We start from the raw sequence: 19101 nt of genomic DNA on the forward strand, positions 1-19101 counted from the left end.
TTTCCAAACACCTCCGGATTACAGTTGAACGAGTCGCCCCATTTTAATTTCCACTGCAGATGTGTTCAAATCTCTTGGTTCTTTAAAATGAAATACCTCGGATGGAGGATGGGTGAACACATCATGATTTATACTGAGACCTGCATTCCCTTGTGTCTCAAGAGGCTTCGACTTTAACTCTAAAAGGAGTGCAACACACAAACACTTTCTGCACCAAAGAACAACTTCACTCCATTACGCCTGTTTTTCTCATTTCTCTTTCACCCTTGTGTATACAGCCACTCTCAAGAGGAGGGTGAGCTTTCGGCCAGCCATTACACTTATGGAAAATATGTCAGGATAAATTCAACTGTTCATGTGTGGAAAATGTCTAGTTTTTACACATGGCAGCGGACCTGTTTCGAACAGGTGGGCGAGGCTTCGTCTGTGGAGAAGTTTGAAAAACAACTTACAGTATAGGAATCGACCAAAGAAATGTGTTTTCCCCCTCACTTTCTGCAACATCCTAAACATATAAAACACTTGAGGCCTAAATACTTATGTGAAGTTCTCATACCATAGCTGCTGTCCGACTCGGAACCAATGCAGATGCAGGGAAGTTTGCTCCAATGGCTGCTATTGGCCCATTTTGTGCCTGTCCCAGCAGACTGTGTATGTCGCTGGGCAGACTGGCCGTGGAGCCCACTGCATGGTTCCTCAGAACAAGGATTGCATCATCCAATCTGTCCAGACGATCCTCCATTCGAGACTGGGAGGACCAGAGGGATTGAGGAGCGAAGGGTTAGGGAGATGGAGAAGAGAGGAAAAGAAGGACAGAGCAGCTTAGTATAAGCACATTAGGACCAAAATTGAAAACACTGATTTTATGGTGTGGACGTGGAAAGAAAAAAAAAAAAAACATCTGAAACATAAGATAAAGAAGGCAATTCAAATGCAAGATCAATTGAGCCATTTCAGCTTGAGTTGTTCAAGTCATCATAATTTATTTTAGATGAATAATAGACAGAGGCACTATAGCCAAATGGAAAGCTTCAACAATTAATTTAGACTTTAATTGCACCTAAGATCATTACTGCAAGCTGGAATAGCTAAAAAGACCACATAATATGACAATATGGAAACAAAGGCAAGAAAAATGAAACTGCATTTCACTGTGAGGAACGTAGACTGCAAGTCGAGCTTGTGAGAGAGAAAACAAAATAAGGAACGCAAAGATGTATGGAACACGTAAATGAGTAAAGGCTCTATCTGAATAGTACCTCGCAGACATCCTTTAAGAAAGACATGGCATCCTGGAGATGCTCATGTAACTGCTGATGAACTCTGTTTTTCTGGCAAAGTCAAATAAGAATAAGACAGGATTATAAAAAAAAAGATCAGTATCTATAAATACTGGAAACACACTGTGGATAGAGATTGTTTTTGTAAAGACACACAGAAAAGAAAAGGGTCGGATTTGGAAGGAAGCCCAGAGCGTCTGACCATTCAGTTTGTATGCATGAAAATGTTTTGCTGTTTGAACATTATAACAACCATCACTACTCTACTGGTCACATCATTAAACATTACATTTACTACATTGCACATTTAAACCATTGGCTTCCAAGCTGTGTGGACTGTTATTTCTCTGTTGGAATAAATGTCCCTGTTGGTAAACCTGTGTTGTCCATTGACCAGCATCAGCCTTGAGTGATATAAATACACTGCATATTAATACTTTGCATTGTTATATTCATTACACCAAGCTGTACTTTTTGGTAAGTCTAAGTAACATAAAGCAAGCAGCCAGTTACAAGAAAGATTTATGGATTATCATAATCAGCTAATTTTCCTATTACATAAGTGTTATTCCAATATGAACTGCTGTCTGTGGACCAATCCACTAACAAGATCATTTTGTCTGTAATCTAATCCTCAACTAGCATGTTTACACAGTTGCTCATCACTTTCCTAGAAATAGACAGGACTTTTCAATGTCACAAACAGTTTTGACACAACTACCAAGGAACTGTGATCCATGCTTTTATTTCAACACACTCTTAAACAAATTCCGAGAACATAAAATCAGTAGAAGTCATCTTTAACCCCTTTTAAGGCTCAGTGTTTATGTTTGGTTCAGTTATTCCGTCATCGTCTACAGTTTTGTATAAGTGATTTTTCAAAATTCAATTTTAACATATTTTTAATATTCATAATAAACACTTTTAAATAAATATTGTTAGTCATGCAGTCCAGATTCAAAATTAAGTGTAGCTCAGTTTTTCCATTATGGCCCACAGGTTGTCAAACAGCCTGCAAGATGACATCAGGCTGGACCAACTGGTTTTGTCCTTTCACCACTGAAGAGTCTAAACCTCCCAGCGTATCTGACCCTCAAAAGCCGCTGTCATTTACCGCAGGTCGTCCCACAAATAATATATAAAATATATATAAGTATCACATATAATGTTAAACATATAATAATATAAAACTGACAAACTGTAGTCCTGCATTTACTCACGTCATGTCAAACAGCATGTGAAGTGCAGTTGTTTTCACATGGCAGCTAATGTTCAGGTTATCTGACACTACTCACTTTAATTGTCACCTTCAGTTGTGCTGCGACTTATCTTTGGTGGCCATGAAGATACAAAACAAAGCTTGTAGCGGCATGGGAGGAAACATCTACATGGCCATGTTCAATGTCCTCTTCACATACAATTGGCTGATTGAAGGGAACTTTGTGATAAGACTGCAGCTGGACTGACTGTGGCCTTTTCAAGTCATGTTCCATGCTTTGAGAAACGTTAAATTTTTTTGCAGATGCTTGTCTCTCACTTTTTTAATTGATAAAAAAAATTCTACAGTATGACTTCCAGGTCAATCAATGAGAAAAATACTTTGCTTAGGCTTGGATCAGGGTCATGGTTTGTTTATTTTTTCCTTTCCCGTTTTGCATAATCTGTCTTTACTGCTGCATCTTAATTGTTATGAAAAATGTTTGTACTCATTTTATAAGAGCTTTCTAATTAAATATTATTACTTAGGAAAAAAAAAAACTCCCAGCAGAGAATGTAAATATATGGCATGCATCAGGTAGCAGGCTGGATGAAAGGTGATCTGTAGCTGCGGTCGCATGGCAGCAAAGGAATCCCGGAGAAGTGGCTCAGCAAACAGCTGCCAGCCCCACACCAGCCCCCTTAACTAAACCCATCCCCCAACTGTCATCCCCATCCTGGCCCACGGAGTAGGGGACAGATGGCAAGCCCCCAAGGGACAGGTATTGTTCAGTTTGGTTATCCCTCGACCCCCATCTTTCTCAGCACAACATTTGTCAGACAGGAATCTCCCTGTAATGCTAGCTTAGCCCTTCATGGGTAATGTATCTAAAGTGAGCATCCATCATATCCTTCACTCACTGGAAGACAGAGGCGGACAGGGAGCTTACCAGTGAGTGAAGGGAGTTCTCATAATTTGGAGAGGATGGGGTATGTCCACTTGTGCGGGGCCACTGGTTGGTACCTGACGAGAGACAGAAGAGATGTAGCGGAGGTCAACGTCAGAAATCCTTTGATTCAGTTACATATCAACATGGCTGATAGCTGTATCCTGCCCCACTGGGTACACCGATACAAAAACTGACACACACAAAACACCACGCAGACACTGACATCCTGATTTTCTGGTTTCTTGTTGTTCTATATGAGATATTTTTATCTTTCAGGGCTCGACTGCATCACTTCCTGATGGCTGGACTGCATCCTGACACATGAGCCAGCGTAGAGTTCATCTAACGCCCACTTCCACCCTGAAATGTTCACTGCATCTGCACATTAATAAGCATAGCTGTGAGAGGCTGGAGAACAATATGAGCACTGACAAATCTGATTTTTAACACTAATTTTTCTTCACACTTCCTTTACCCTGGAAACGTTGAGGCTCTACAAAACACATCAGAGTGATCAGAAATGAAGTGTGGTTCAACAGGGTTTCGGCACATGGCCTTGATCAGGGTTTTTGATGAAGGAAATATGCCAAGCATCTGGGTTCAATCAAGCTCTTCCCATTCCACCATGTTAGCTAGCATTGCTGAGTTATCTTCCTTATTAGTTTTTTGTGAGTCAAACACCTTTTGACTGGTGATGTAGCGGCTGTACAGTCAGTTTGTCCTCATATATTTCACAAAATTCAGGTCTGGAAACATCTGAGTACCATTGCATCATTTATACTAATTTATCCAATAAAGACAAATCTACTTTGGCACACACATGAAAAACCATATAATTCAATCATGTAAACTAAATACAGAGAAATTTAAGATACTCTGTACTAGAGATTACAATTTACCTTTGGCTGGAAGAATTTCACAGTGGATTATATATATTTATTTTTAGCCCAAAAAAAGGAAAGTACAGGAAAGCAAATCAAGCTGATTTGATCTGGTGTAAATTAGAGCAAAGGAAAAGGAATCCACATCTGCTCATCACATTTCCAGCTCCAGCACAATATTGCTCTCTGTCCTCTTTCTGAATCACAATCATCTAACTAACCTGCCTGCCATGTGCAACAGGAGGCAATGCATTATACAATCAAATAACCGTAATGGAATTTGACAATAATGAACCTTTCCCTGTAATTTACAAGATAGGATGTCTGTGGGCAATTCCAGCTCAGAGCTCTCAGTGCTCTTCTGGTGTCCATTATGGTGGAAGGAAACCAAACCCAGCCTACATCCTGGTAAATGGAGCCCACTGTGGTACCATCCACAGATGGAGACTGTGTTTTGGTTATATATAATTTAGTGTGATTCTAAAATCTCATTTTGGGTACTGTACTCCACTTCTTAAGGCAAAGAAAAATGTAGACCAGGATGAGGGGAATCATTTATAGCAGAGGGGCCTGGGGAATGTTGAATGGGATCAAATTTTATTTATTGTTAATATGAAGAGTTGTTTGAAAGCTACACAGTGTAGAAAGGCGTTCTGAGTCTCAACAGTGAGGAGACTAGCAAAACCACTAATTGTTCAGTGTCTGTTTTCACGAATCAAGGCTTATGTGGTCGGCTCAAATACTCTGTCAAACACTGAGTGCAACCGCATGCGACAGAGAGAAAGCGAGAGACAGCAAGACAACTAATATTTTTTACAAACGCAAAATCACACCTCCCCTAAGCTCAGGAAACACTAAAATAAGTTTCCATTGATTCATTCGAATGAAATATCTCACTAAACCTCTGTGATCTTCGATACTTTAGTTTTCACGTTTCCTTGCACACATAGTCCTGGAAAAAGCAGACTTTAATTAACAGGCTATTAAAAGTGACTTTGGAAGAGGAAATGAAAAAGTCTGTGTTCTGCCTCAGCTTTCTCCCAGGTGAGTGAGACAGATACTCCACATGAGCCTCTGCTGGCTGGCGGCTATGAAAAATTAGCCTGGGGCTCTGGTCCCCACGTGCACCAGAGAGGGCTAATTGAACAAACCCGTCTTGAATAATGTGCTGTATATTGGTGTAATCCTAATGATGAATGGATTTCGTGGCTAACATCAACAGCGAGCCAAATTTTGTGCCAATTTCAAAGTATCGTTCATTTTCTAACCCCAGAAGCATAATACGGGTGAATAATTAGTGAAACACCATCCACTTCCTACAATTCCACATGTATTTGTTTTGCAGTAGTGTTATTTATAATAATAATATAATATTATATATATATATATATATATATATATATATTCCATTAATAAAAAAAATAAACACTGAACTTTTTTATATTCTTTTTCGATCAATCAAACATATTATATTATTACATTATAAAAAAGTCATAAATACCATTGTTATGCTGCAAGGTGTGGCGTGCTGTACTGTAAATAGGTCAAGAGGGGGATCTCCCTATGTGAGGCCATCATAGTTCTCCTCATCAGCTGAGTCACAGCCACCCTCCTTCACCCACTGGCAGATAAACAAGGCCTTTTGCTGCCTGGTCTGTGTGTGTGTGTTGGAGGGAACAGCTGTCCATAGGGCAGGGCAACAGCTGAGGATGAGGGGGGGATACATAGAGACAGCTGTCGCCACTCCATTACCACACATGACAAAACTGCCCACTAAAACAACACACTGGGCTTTCCCTTACTGTCTCCCCTCATTTGCTTTCCATTACTCTCTCACCTCTGTCAACCTGTATTCTTCTTATACACATCTTTTTTTAATGTACTTAAAAGCCCAGTATCTTACTAACAGGGGACCTCGTTGAGGTGTTCTCTCAGCTGTATGGGTTGGAAGGCATAAGAGATTCAGAAAGAGGCTTGTCTGTCCATCCCCAAAAATCAGCCTGACATAGAAACACAAACTGCCAAGCACATGTCTGGAAAACAGGATTATATTACATTAAAACCACCCCCCACACCCCCACCCCGAATTGTGTCTTATTAGAAAGTAGGACGAGTGCCACTATTATAAGTCATAAAAACATGGATAACATTTTCGCAAAAGAGGAAAATACGAAAAGTTTTTCAAAACTATAATTCAGGACCAACATCAAACACTTCTATGACAAGATTTCAAATTATTACGCACACTGAAAGCCAGAGACACAGTCTTTCTCTTTTACAATGCCATTCCAGGGCTTCAATAAATCTTCGTTTCCAACACTTCAAAATTAAATCTAAGGCTAAACTTGTCTCTGTACTCTTCAGCTAGATCTAAATTTATGAACACGAACAAAGACCCTCCTAAAAAGAGAGAGACAAAACTAGCCAGTGATATCACCAGAAGTCAACGTTCTGGAGCCCATGTTCTGGACACTGGACCAGAAAGTCAGGTATTGTTTTCAGGTGTAGGTGTATTGTTAAAATCAGAACAAAGTTGCAAAAACTGATTTCATGCTTTTAGTGAAAAAGACCGCAGATAGGAAGCAACTAGTGGCAAAATCTGCTACAAAGAATCTCTTCTCTTTGCTTGAGATCAATGTTTGTTGTTCGGCGTCACAGAAAAACACATTTAATGAAATGAAAAAAAAAACATTTTTTGGTATGGTTTCAAATACTTGTCATGACTGTTGTTTCGAAGGATGTGCTGCCTTATCCCTGAATAAACTAAGCTTTCTTTTAAAATGGATTAATGTAAAAATAGCATTAACTGCCCTGGCATACATAAAGCACGGGGATGAATACCAAATGATTAGAGCTACTCTAAAGCTAAAAAGGGGCATTAAAGTAAGTTTTAGAGAAACTTTTCACACTTCGCTCTGCTTAGGCTTCAATTAATCCAACTAATGCAGCATGTAGATAAAGTAATTAAATTAATTAAAGACATATTCATGAAAGCCTCCTCATTAACTTGGCTATTCCAGGTCAAGGCCTAATTCTACCACAGTCTGACATGTGTCTGTCACTGGCTTTTTGCCTCTGAAAACATCTTTATAAAGCAGTTTCAGAGAAGTGTATTTTTTCATTCTACAGCTGGTATCAAAGTGCACAGGAGGTGTGTATGAGATTAAAATCCAAAGACTGGTGCTCTACCTGGCCTTCCAGACGGGGTGCCGGCAGCAGTCACCACGGTACCTGCTGAGGCAGCGCCTGCTGTGGCTGTCAGAGGTGAAGGAGAACCCACAGGTGTCGACGGGTTGGATGGAAAACTACTGCTAGTGTGGTCAGGTGAGTAAATCTGTGGAAGCAGAGAGGAAGAGACAGAGTGTGAAGTAAGATTCATCATTAATGCAAACATCAGCAGTCCTAAATAAAAATAAAATCTATATCACTGGTTGCTCTTTCTTCTACTTTTTTTTTTTTTTTTTTCCAAGCCAAAACTGTGACATCAATTATGGGGATTTTACTGCCAGGGATGTCATGAAAATGCTCAGTGCATACTTATGAGATGTTTTCAGTCATCTGTGCTCAGAGCACGACCTCCACAAAATGAAACACAAACAATACTCACTTTGATGTTTTGTGCTTGTGTCTTCCTCTGTATCAACTACTGTAAGTCATTGTGGGTAAAGATTAACACCAAGAGACAAACGCTGAACTGCTGAACTGCTCCAATTAATGTTGCCTGGACATTTGAACTTTTTTGAAACTGAGCTTTTATTTACTTGTTTTAAATGTAATACTCATCAATTAATTAATGTCAAAATAAGTTTCAGTATGAAAAATGTTTAAAAATTCTTATTGCACATGTAACAAATTAGTATTACACTTGTCACATCAAAATACGTTTAGTCTATTTTTAATCTCCTGTGTCTCTAAATTTGCTGACTCACAGGAAGAAGAAAAAAAGGGGCAGAATAATTCTGAATTTTCTGTTGCTTTATTAATGCAAACAAAATATTAACTCAGTAACTCCCTATCTCACAATGCTTTTTTGTTGCTGTTTGTGTGTCAGTCTGTTTGTATTTTGCATTCACAATTATTTAAGGAGCATGTAAGCGTGCTTCCATTGTATGTTGAGTTTTTTTCATTCCAACTGACCAGAGAAAAACTGAAATGAAACAAGTAAATGCAAGTTTCACCCCTAATAGACCTGCACTAATAAATTACACATAACTTCAATGAATAAATAAGCATGATGAGTAACAGGTTGAATTAAGGTCGATACTTTGAGCATGATCTGCAGCTGAGAGTTCAGTGTTGTACCGACTGTACAGAGACTTATAAAACTTGCTGTATTACAGGAGCATGGTTTGTTTTTAACTTGTATTAGGACTCGGTCCCTGTTCGACTCACTCCATTTATTATTCCACTGTGGCTTCAAGAAGTGCAAACGCCCAACCTGGAAACCCTGTTAAGCCAACAACAGAAAATCTCAAGTGTCGCATGTCAGACTGCACCAGACTGTATTGTGAATCATATATGAAAATCAAGCAGTATTCAAATGTTGTTTATTTTTGCATCTTTTTAAACTTTCTAATATCTATGAAGAGCATAACTAGGGCAAAGGTCTTGGTTTTCTGCCTGATGCCACAAGCCGAGTCCAGGTTACTTCAGCTTTATTGCTATGATAATCACAGTAACTTTATTGTATCAGTGCGTTCTCCACTAGGTTACACCGAGGTCACTGAGTTTTAGGATGACATGTCAGTCACAAGGGAACGAGGAGATTACGTCTTCAGAACTTCCACTGGGATTTCATTTGTTTAAACAAATGCTGGATTAAAGCACAAACACGTCCCTGATTGTTTTTTTTCCCTTTAATAAGAGGATATTGTGCCACAATGGAACATGTCTCAGAGAACTCAGGGTATTACGGGTGGATCCTGACTAATTAGCAGAGAAAAAAACAGCAGATCCTCAGAGATTTCTCCTCCAAGTTAAGATCAAATTGAGCTTGCAGGAAACCATTTGACTTCTGTGGGGATGATAGAATGCACTCATTATTAATAATCTCCTTATTCAATCTTGATCTCTGGGCTTTAGTTTTTCAATCAACTTGGAGTATCAGGATAGAGGTTTCATTGAAGTGTGTCACTGAGTGTGGAGGAGGAGGGATCGGCCCTCGTCTAAAGGGAGAAATTACTATTTATGCTTTTCTACACGCTCAGTGTTTCTCTCTGCACAGCATCTTCATTCTAACACACGCAATTCAGCCAAGAACGAAGGAGGATTAATCATGCGGCCACCACTGTGTCCGCAACCAATAAGACTCAAACAAATCTCCAAATATTTCTCACTTTCTCAAAAGCAAAGTCCTTTATAACTGTGACTTCTGACCCGACAATATATGACTTTCTATTCTTTTCACTCACTGGCTACTAACGTTGCATTCAAAGTGAAACATGGCTCATTTTACTGGAATAAATGAAGCTCCGCCTCGTCATCAGTTACGCTCCCGCAGGCGGCATGGGGCCAATAAGCAAGGCCAATTTAAAAGGGCGGAGAACAAAAGCTCCACAATGGGCGGCCCGTGGAGTTGAGCCAGAGCAGTTATAAACTCCCCTGTGCCCCCTGCTCCAAACACCCACCCCCACCCCAGTCCAACCGTGTCCATTTCACTCCAGCTTTGTCATGCTAATAGAACTGAGTCTGCAAATATAAAGGACTTAATTTGTTATTACCATCCCTAAACTCTCATATTCTGGATTCACACCGGTAAGAAATATTCCTCCTCAACAAACAGCCTGTGCTAGGATGTGTGAAATTAAACTGTTGTTACATCTAATACCAGTATTTTAATGCACATATCATGCCTATGCAACATATTAAACAGTATTTTAGGACACTTTTCAGAATTAATAAGGTTTAGACTTCAAAAGCAACATTTAAGACAAAGGCAAAAACAAACACAGTTCCTGAGACAGGATGTTATTCCACTTGGGGAGTAAGGGGAACAGTGGAGGGAACTGCTGTGGGGGCCCATTATGTTGAGCTGACTTCCACATAAGTCCACTTTCTACTGCTCTATACAACCCAATAATTTTGGGTCATTTGGTTCAGTTGTGTTCAATTCAAACTCCATCCACCTGTGTCTCGGCTTTTGTTCTCCATACCGTACACCTTCTCCAAATTAGCTTGAGTCACAATTTTATTACAGTACAGTAAGGTTAAAGGTTACAGCAGTGGATGGTTACTCTTGAGTCTCTATTTTCATTTAATTTTTCTCTGTCACTGTCTTGCTTCAAGCTTTCCTGAAGGAAACAATTCTTGTATCCAGGTTATCCAACTGTTTCTCTTATACTGTAAATATGAGGGAGAAAAAATCAGACCATAACATATAATCTATCCATCAGTCAATGTGGGCACACCCGCAGGAAAGACACATTTCTTTCTCTGATGAACCTCTGTGAGCTACTGAGGGACAAATACGTCTTATGATGCTTTACAGGACGTCCCGGATACTAATGTCTGGTTTTAGAGTAAAGAGTAATCCACTGGCTTTAGGAGTATTTTAAATGTACAATTCTCTTTCTTGAAAACTCTTAGTTTAAGCTCAAAATTTTCCAGGCTTAGGCCCAAAAACAACTACAAACATCTCCCCTGGGCTTTTTTAATCAGCATTCAGTATAGCAGTTAATTCCTTGTATGATTACTGAGGTCACCTTCTTCAAAGACTGAAATGCACCATTATTTTATTTTGATTTGCAGAGGAAGTTTTTTGAGTGTATGGGTACATAGAAGTTATAATTGAGTTTAACAACCGGAGAGGAGGTCAAACTTGATGGGGATATGCAGAGACATCTGTGCTAGTTGACAGCAAAGCCACACTGATGCTATTGATAAAGCATTTTCTGACAGGAGTTGATGAATTTTCCATAATGACCCAATGATTCCAACTCTTTTTTAAAATCCAAATCTTGTTTAATTCACTTCAATCGGGGATGCATGGTATGATGGACTGAACTCCAAGTTAAAAGTGGGGATGTCACTCACCGAGGCTAAAGCCTTTCCTAGTGCGTCTCCAGTCTGTGAGCTTCCAGTGGCGTTCCCCCGATTTGCAGCAGCTAAGAAAACACAGAGAGAGACTTTGTAATAGCAGACTCAGACAAATGAAGAGCGGTGACTGTACACAAGGCAGCTGTCCAACAACCTGACTCGCTACCTTTACAGAATGGATGTTCATTAATAATTATATCGGGGCCATTGAATTAATCATTTTGAGCAGGTAGCTGAATCACAAGAACGTACCCATGATCGGCCCATCGGCTGTGTTGACGGACGGGGTGTGCGCTGCGGTGACGAATGGTGAAGTGCTGGTGTTGCTTCGATGGAAGCTGGACATGGGAGGAAGACTGGCATTGACATCTGGAGAGACTGAGTGTGCAGGGTAATTCTGGAAGATAAAAAACAGAAATGCTCTGTTTCCAGTCACAAGTGTGTGTGTGTGTGTGTGTGTGTGTGTGTGTGTGTGTGTGTGTGTGTGTGTGTGTTGAAGAAAGAGCTTATTTATTCTCTAAATTTTATATTCTCCTTTGACATCTCCCAGGCTGCGATGAAACAAAAGTTAGTGGGAGGAGGGACAGAGCTAAAGAGAGGGCAGGCAGCATCTGCAGGCTCCCTGTGATGCCCAGCCAGCTGAAGCAGGCAGACAGACAAGACCAGATCAAACACTGACACAAAGAGGGTCAGCAGTGCCTCCGCTGATAATAACCAGACAACAACTTAAGCGAACACACCCACTTCAACTGTGGAAGCTGTGCTGTGGGGGGGTGCAGGGCGGAGAAAGAATTTGCGTGCCGTATGTGCTGAACGGTATACACTGGATCCTCTGCATAAATATGACGGCAAAACAAAGCTACTAACAATGATTTGTCACCTATTCATAGGCTTAGGTATCACCAGATGAGCGGTGCTGCTTACCAAACGGTCGTGTGAGTGCAGGCTGCTGTAGTTTCCTGACTGTGGCATGTGAGATGAAGATCCTGCGAGCATTCCCCCATAGCCGGGCTGGCTGATCCCATTGGACGAGTTCCACGGGTCAGACGAACTGTGGGTACCATCTAATAATAATAATAATAATAATAATAATAATAATAATAAATCATTTTACTTCATTATTGAGTAGAACTGAGGGCCAAATTATGTAATTTAGCTTTGACTCAGTACCAGACAGCGCCTAACCTCCAACCCTACCCTTATAACTTCCAAGGAGGGGGGTCATTCAAGGAGTTCTCTTTTTCTTTTTTTTTTCTTTGCTCTTGGGACTAAAACATAATCCTTGTCCTGAACACAGCTGAGATAACACAGAGCTAAAACCAACAAGAAGTCTGCTTCTCTGTCTAGATCTGGAAGTCAGTCACACTGAAATAAAGACTGACCACAGACTAAATATTACTGAATACTGCTAAAACAACTGCGTCTGACTGGTAACATCAACGTATCAGCATAGCAAAATAATCAATAAAATAATACACAGACTTTACCAACGCTACACAAAAACAAAGAGAACACCGTTTTGAAATGCATGTGGCATTAAGAATAAAAATATGACGTTAAACTGAACTGCAGCACCAGATACTGTAGGTGATTTTGTGAAGTCATTTTGAACTTACCAAAGAAAGTGCTTGCAAACATACTGCTGGAGGGTTTAGGAGAAGAGTAAGAAGGTGAATCTCTGTTGAAGTCTTCTGAGTTTGGAGACGGTGCGTACACCTGCAGGGAGAACATAAATGTTATTAGTACAGCCCACTGTGCTGTAGCATTGGGGAATCAAAGTGTAGAGTACAGAGGCATTACTGTCATTCATAGTATTGTCAAGTATGACGATGCTAAAACCTATAAAAACTGTGAGCTCTCTTATCCCAATTCCCGTAAAGTAAACACATTCAACAAGAATGCAAAGTATAATCACAATTAGGAACTTGACACACAAGTATGTGATCTCACACGCATATACACATGCACTCAAGATATGGCCCTAAAACCACAAACACACACACGCACACACAAATATGCACACTTTAATGACTAGCAAGCAGTCAAGCTCATGAAGGGAGGAGTGGATTATCAGGGGTATTTGCATTTCAGATCAACTCAACCTCTAATGGAAGTATAATGATACCCGCTTACATGCATAGACTAAATGCCTGGCAAATTACAGCTTTCCCAGAGAGGCAGAAATCAAATAAGTGGTACAAAAACAGCCTGCTTTGCTTTCTTTATATTTGTACCTTCAAGCTGGTGGGAGAGTGAAAGGAGAGGCACAGTGGGCATGCTGTTGTACAGCTGTGTGTGTGCCAAGCTAGGTGGGAGGATCAAAGACACTGAAGGCCAGTGATGTGGTCTCTGACTTCATCCACTCCAGATGGAGGGAGAGAGGGTGAGGGAGAGAGACAGAGCACAGGGGAGTGAAGAGGGGAGAGAAGGTTTGAACAAATTCTCCCTCCCACAGACAAGACTGGATGACCCCACCGTCATGTAGCACTAATGAGAGCCAGACCTGCCAGCTAGATTCCACCTGCACATTTCCAGCTTGTGTCCCATCGTCTCTTTTAAAGGCCTCACATCGCACTCAGCTGTTGGCATTAAGACAGCTCGCTCCTCAAAGATTGCTTTGTAATGCCCGCAGATGATGACAGCTAAGAAGGTTGTTTATTTGCATGGGTTTTTCTTTATGACACAGCACTGACGGGAAATATGCATCACAACTAAAGTATATAAATTCAATCACTTGCTTATTATATCTATGCAGAACGCAGCTTAAGGGGGACTCAGGGCTGTTGGGCTTTGCTGAGTGAGCAGGACTCCAGCGTGATGTTGTCTGGGTGTGTAATTAAAGTGCTCTGGGAGGGGCTGAGCTCTCATGGGTCTTCTGGCTTACACATGTGACCAGGGTTGATAGTAGTTCCATGGAGATCTCAGGTTAGCCTCACACAGGAGCCCGGGCTTTTGTCTTTTGCCTCTGTCAGACGCTCAATGTGCAGCATATGGCAGCGGGTAATGCTAATTGTCCTTTTTACCCTGGGCTAACCAGTCAAGGCATTAATAAACCATCCCAAACACTGGGTGCCTCATTCCGCCGGCCTATGGAACAGAGGGCCCGCCTGGGTTTCCTTTTACAAGGCCATTAATTAAAAGCCGTCACTCACACGGATCAGCACACCAACACAGACCTACATCGTCTGTTTGAGAATCAGCGGGTATGTTTTATAAATAAATAAATTCACTTCTGTCCCTTCTATTGATCACTGATGTTCATAGACCTTAAACTCATCTCTATTAACAATAAAAGTATCCTTGTGTTAGTGTTCAGTTTGGGATTGCATGTTTACACAACACCAAATCTACAACAATAAAATGAAGAGTCAGCACCAAAGATGCATTGAGTTAGCTTCTATTTACATCTTCTGACGCATCAACGCTCCGCCAGGACAAAAAAATGAGATATTGCAGTTTTTTTTTTTAAATAAATCACAGACACAAAGACAAAGTTGAGAAAAACCATAATGACAGTAAAAATGTATTCCATTTCCCTTCAGCAATGACCTGACAGCTACTAAGGCAAACAAGAAGTGAATGATTTAAGGTAGCGATGGTAGAAACATTTTGATATTGATGATAATACCCTGCTTCAGATAAAAAATTCTCTATTCAGTTGAATTATTGGTTCAATTCTGTGACCTGACTTTCGACAGCACTCTACCTCAACTGCGAAGTGACTATATCCCGCACACCTTCCACCATGTCTCAAAGCCTGTGGTACCCCGCCTTTGAAGTTCATGCCATCCCGATTAAAATATCAAATGTTAAAACACAATCTGTCAGCCAACACCAAAGATAATAACAAGAACGGAAAGGATATATAAAAAAATAAAACTAGGGAAATATCAGGCTGATGGCCAAGAAGCTCAAAGAGAAGAGTTCAAACGCTCTCTTAATGGCCTGTCCTGTTTTTGTGCTGTATGTCATTACTTGGAATCGATCCATATCTCTGGGGCATTTTGTTTCAAGTCCAAATATTACACACTTTCGTTTCGTACGCACAACAGACACAATGCCTGCTCAACACTTACACGTGATACCTGCCAGCGCTTTCTAGAAAGTCAAGGGCTCAGTATTGTCATGCATGAAAACTGTGACATTAAACCTATTCTCATAAAGACTAACTTTCACTGGCACAATGATTTAATAGATCAAGTCAGGGAACATTTTAAGCGAATGCCCACGTTTCCAAGGCTATGACCTCTAAAGAAACATTTCACACTTTTTTGGTTGAGTTTGAAAAAACTTGATCAAGTACCTTTTTGTCTTATTGTGCTAAAATGATATTTAAAAAGGGCAAGAGCTGCCATGGCCATGTAGAAAACTTGAAATATTAAAATTTTCAAAAGCCTGTTCAATTCACTCTAATGGAAGAAGTAGGTGCTCTCAAAAATAAATAAATTAAATCTAGCTATACAACAAGTAACATTCAACCACTGGTCGAAAACAGCTTAGATAGAACAGAATATTTATATATATAAATATAGATCTATAATATATAGAACGTATATATTACATGACTTTAGATGTAATTTAATAGAAACAAGTAATTGAAGATATTTGCTTTTCTTCTTGTTTGTAAAGCAGTAAAATCTTTTGACCAAGTGCACATTCTGACAGCAGAGCTGCCGACTGGGAGTCAGGTTCTCTAAAAATAGATCAGCCACACTGCAGGATAATATCTTCCAGTCGTTAATGCCACAAAAATTTGGATTTGGCATCAATGTAACTTCATTAACTATTCACAACATGTGTGTTGTGCACATATGATAGGTCAACACACGCACACACAAACACCCCACCACCACTCCCACACTGACTTTGTGTTGCACATGCAGTCAAGCATGAGTGCTTGACTGCATGTGCAACACATGTGCACATTAGGGGGATGTAAGGATTAGCTTCTGTTGATGAGTGCTAACCTCTAGAAAGCACGATGGAACCTGTTGCGTTACAAAACAAAAACAAAAACAGACATGTCCTATCTAAAAGAACACATGTTGTCTCTTTTGTGTTTTTTACTATTCCTTACATTCCTCCTGTGTATGTGTTTGGGGGGGGGGGGCTTTTTGTGAAGCAAAACGAGAAAAAAAGGTCTAACAATCACTGCAGGGCTTTCACTTCAATTTTTTCTTTTTCACTAATAGGCAACGGAAGAAAGATCAGTGAGTTGCTCCATCTGTATTGGTTCCGTGCCACCAGCTCACAAGCCAATGGCCCACTGTGAATTCTCCCAGTGCTCCAGATGGTGAGCTGCTATGCAACTCTGCATTATAACAAATTAATGTGGATCAAGTTGATGCAAAGAATGATCACCAACTTTCTTTTCCCTTGCAAGGAAAACAGAAAAAAAGAAGTTGATGCTGGTTACTTAAAAAGTGCTTTTGATCATAAAGTTTGCCTGTTCTGTCCACATGCTATCAATTTTCTCCCCATCACCAACTGTAACACAAGCCTGTTAATACTTAATATGAAAAAGATCAAAGTCATCTTTTGTGTAGTGGGAACAAAGAGGAAATGCTGTAATGGGTTATAAGGAAAGTTGAAACACAACCTTGAATAAGATGACCTTTTTAATAAAATATCATAAAAACCTAACCTCTTTATTTTTCCTTCAAAATGCATGTACCCTTTATATAATAGCAAAAATAGCACAGGCAATGACAGGTGGAAATCTGCATGTGTAATTTGCTTATGACAGGATCATTACTTAAGGATTACTGCACTACAGAGCTCATTCAGCCATTGTTAGACTATGTCCTTGAGCAGATTCATAAGCCCACTGGATTGTTTTTTACCATAACTTTTTTACCATAAAGACAGGAGAAGCGCCATCTAAGAACTTTCTGCAACACAAGCGCGACCAATAACTTTACTCAAAACAACAGCGCCTTCAAGTCCAAGTGCAGCAAAAGCACGCACATGGACGCACATTCACAGAAAACTATACATGTATTTACAAAAAAGTATTCACACAGTGAACGTTTTCAGAAGACCAAAAATCAAAGAGGTCATTACAGAGAAGTTCAGAAATCACATTAGGCTCCCTGTGGCGTCAAGAATGCAAAAGTGATTAAAAACAGATGGAATAACAGCAACACTGGTGCTTGGAGCTCAATCTGCAAACAGGAAAGTCTAACCTCAACAGGCAGCCTCTTTCCCTTAATCATTCCCAGACTCCCACTTGTTATTATTTCAACCCAGTCTCAGAGCTGAAGCAACCAGCCAGTAAAAATAAATTCAAGGCTGCAAAAAACTTTTTTCTGCTGCACCATTTCATTCTGTGCATGATCAAAAGTTTTTAAAATTTTATGTGTTGCCTAGAATATTTACTTGTTTGTGCACAGCAGGGGAACAAAGTAGAATAAAAACCACACTACAATAAGTTTATAACATAGTTAAGACACTTGAACTGCAGTATTTTAATTCTACTGTCACACAGCTTTAACTGATGTAATGGAAAATCAGTAAGAGGAGCCTTAGGCACATGCATCCACACACACACAGGAACACAGTGCTTTTATCTTAAAATAAACAAAACACAAAAATTAAGGACACAAGGATAGTCAGATGGACGAGCAGAGTGAGACCAACAGTCACTCTCTCTCTCTCTCTCTCACACACACGCACACACACTCAAACACACACATTTCTTCCAGTTCTTCTCTGTCCAAAACACACACATTCCCAAAGAGAGTACTCACCGATTTCCCGTTGTAGTAATACATTAAAGAGTTACTGCCCATTCCAGGGACAGGGTAGGCGCAATACATTATAGCTTTAGCAATTTAAGTGATAAAGGTACACTATGGCAGCACACAAGCTTTCTCTCTAGACATACATCCAAACCGTTCAAAAGGGACTAATAATTCTTTCAGTACTGGCCTCCACACACGACCCACTCAGAGGAAACTTATGCAAAGCAGGATTGTACCACTCCGCACTGTGGGAAGGGGTGGCTGTCAGAAGGGAGTGGCTCGTGTGGTACATCCCTCTCTTAAGCCTCTAAGTGCTGAGGCAAAGAGGAAAAGGACGAGGGGGAAGGGAGGTGGCGGGGAGGTGGGTATGAAAAAGATAAAGGGAAGTGGGTGGGACGGAAAACAAATGTGTGAGCGGATTTAGAAAGAGAGAAAAAAAATGTTTAATTCCAGGCATAAAAAATGTAGATTTTCTGCAGGGGAACCCCAACAAAGTGGAACTAAAATAATTCTAAGCAGGATTTCATTAATATGTGTAATTCAAAGGCAACCAAATGAGTGCATAAGTAAGTGTGGTGAGCCTGTTCTCTTCCACACGTTTTAATCCTGAGTGTCTAATCTTTTTGTTTTTGTGATGATTTAACAGGTCTACAGGCAGTGAGGTGAAATATGGCTTTTGTAAGAACACAACCATCTGGCAACACATTCTACCTGTTCCCACACATGGCTCACACATCAATTAGGAGCCATTAGTGAGAGAAAGAGAAGGCTCAACGTGTAAGGAAGAAAAAAACTGGATCCAAATCCAGGTAATGAGAGAGAGGCAAAAAAAGATGGACTAGGTGTATTTATGAAATGAAAAATATGGCAGTTGTGGTGTTGACAGAGTAAAAGCTTTGAGAAGTGCCTGTAAACACAGAGTTGTAAAGCATGCAACAGCTGCAAACGGGCTGGCTCGTGACGTCAGAGCAGGAAAATAATGCTCCATTTCCTAAACCCTGGGGGCCTTAGACGG

At 40.2% G+C, this 19101-nt stretch overlaps 1 protein-coding gene across 7 annotated transcripts in view; it reads right to left on the minus strand.

Annotated features, from left to right (window-relative positions):
• The window catches only part of tcf12 (transcription factor 12), an 84881-nt gene that overhangs the window by 7261 nt on the left and 58519 nt on the right, over positions 1–19101 (minus strand). For 6 of the 7 annotated variants that reach the window (XM_087172465.1, XM_087172464.1, XM_087172466.1 and 3 more), the window contains exons 9-15: positions 12960–13059; positions 12268–12407; positions 11596–11740; positions 11341–11411; positions 7498–7642; positions 3428–3501; positions 557–748 (exon numbers count right to left, since the gene is read on the minus strand). In XM_087172465.1, the coding sequence (XP_087028591.1) occupies positions 557–748; positions 3428–3501; positions 7498–7642; positions 11341–11411; positions 11596–11740; positions 12268–12407; positions 12960–13059 (867 nt within the window). Of the gene's footprint in view, positions 1–556; positions 749–1259; positions 1332–3427; positions 3502–7497; positions 7643–11340; positions 11412–11595; positions 11741–12267; positions 12408–12959; positions 13060–19101 lie in introns of all 7 variants that reach the window. The other variant, XM_023400738.2, reaches the window with a different exon arrangement.

The sequence above is a fragment of the Seriola lalandi genome, unplaced genomic scaffold, assembly GCF_002814215.2.
Source record: "Seriola lalandi dorsalis isolate HSWRI2012SDOR001 ecotype SW California unplaced genomic scaffold, Sedor1 jcf7180002052942, whole genome shotgun sequence".
Lineage (NCBI taxonomy): Eukaryota > Metazoa > Chordata > Actinopteri > Carangiformes > Carangidae > Seriola > Seriola lalandi.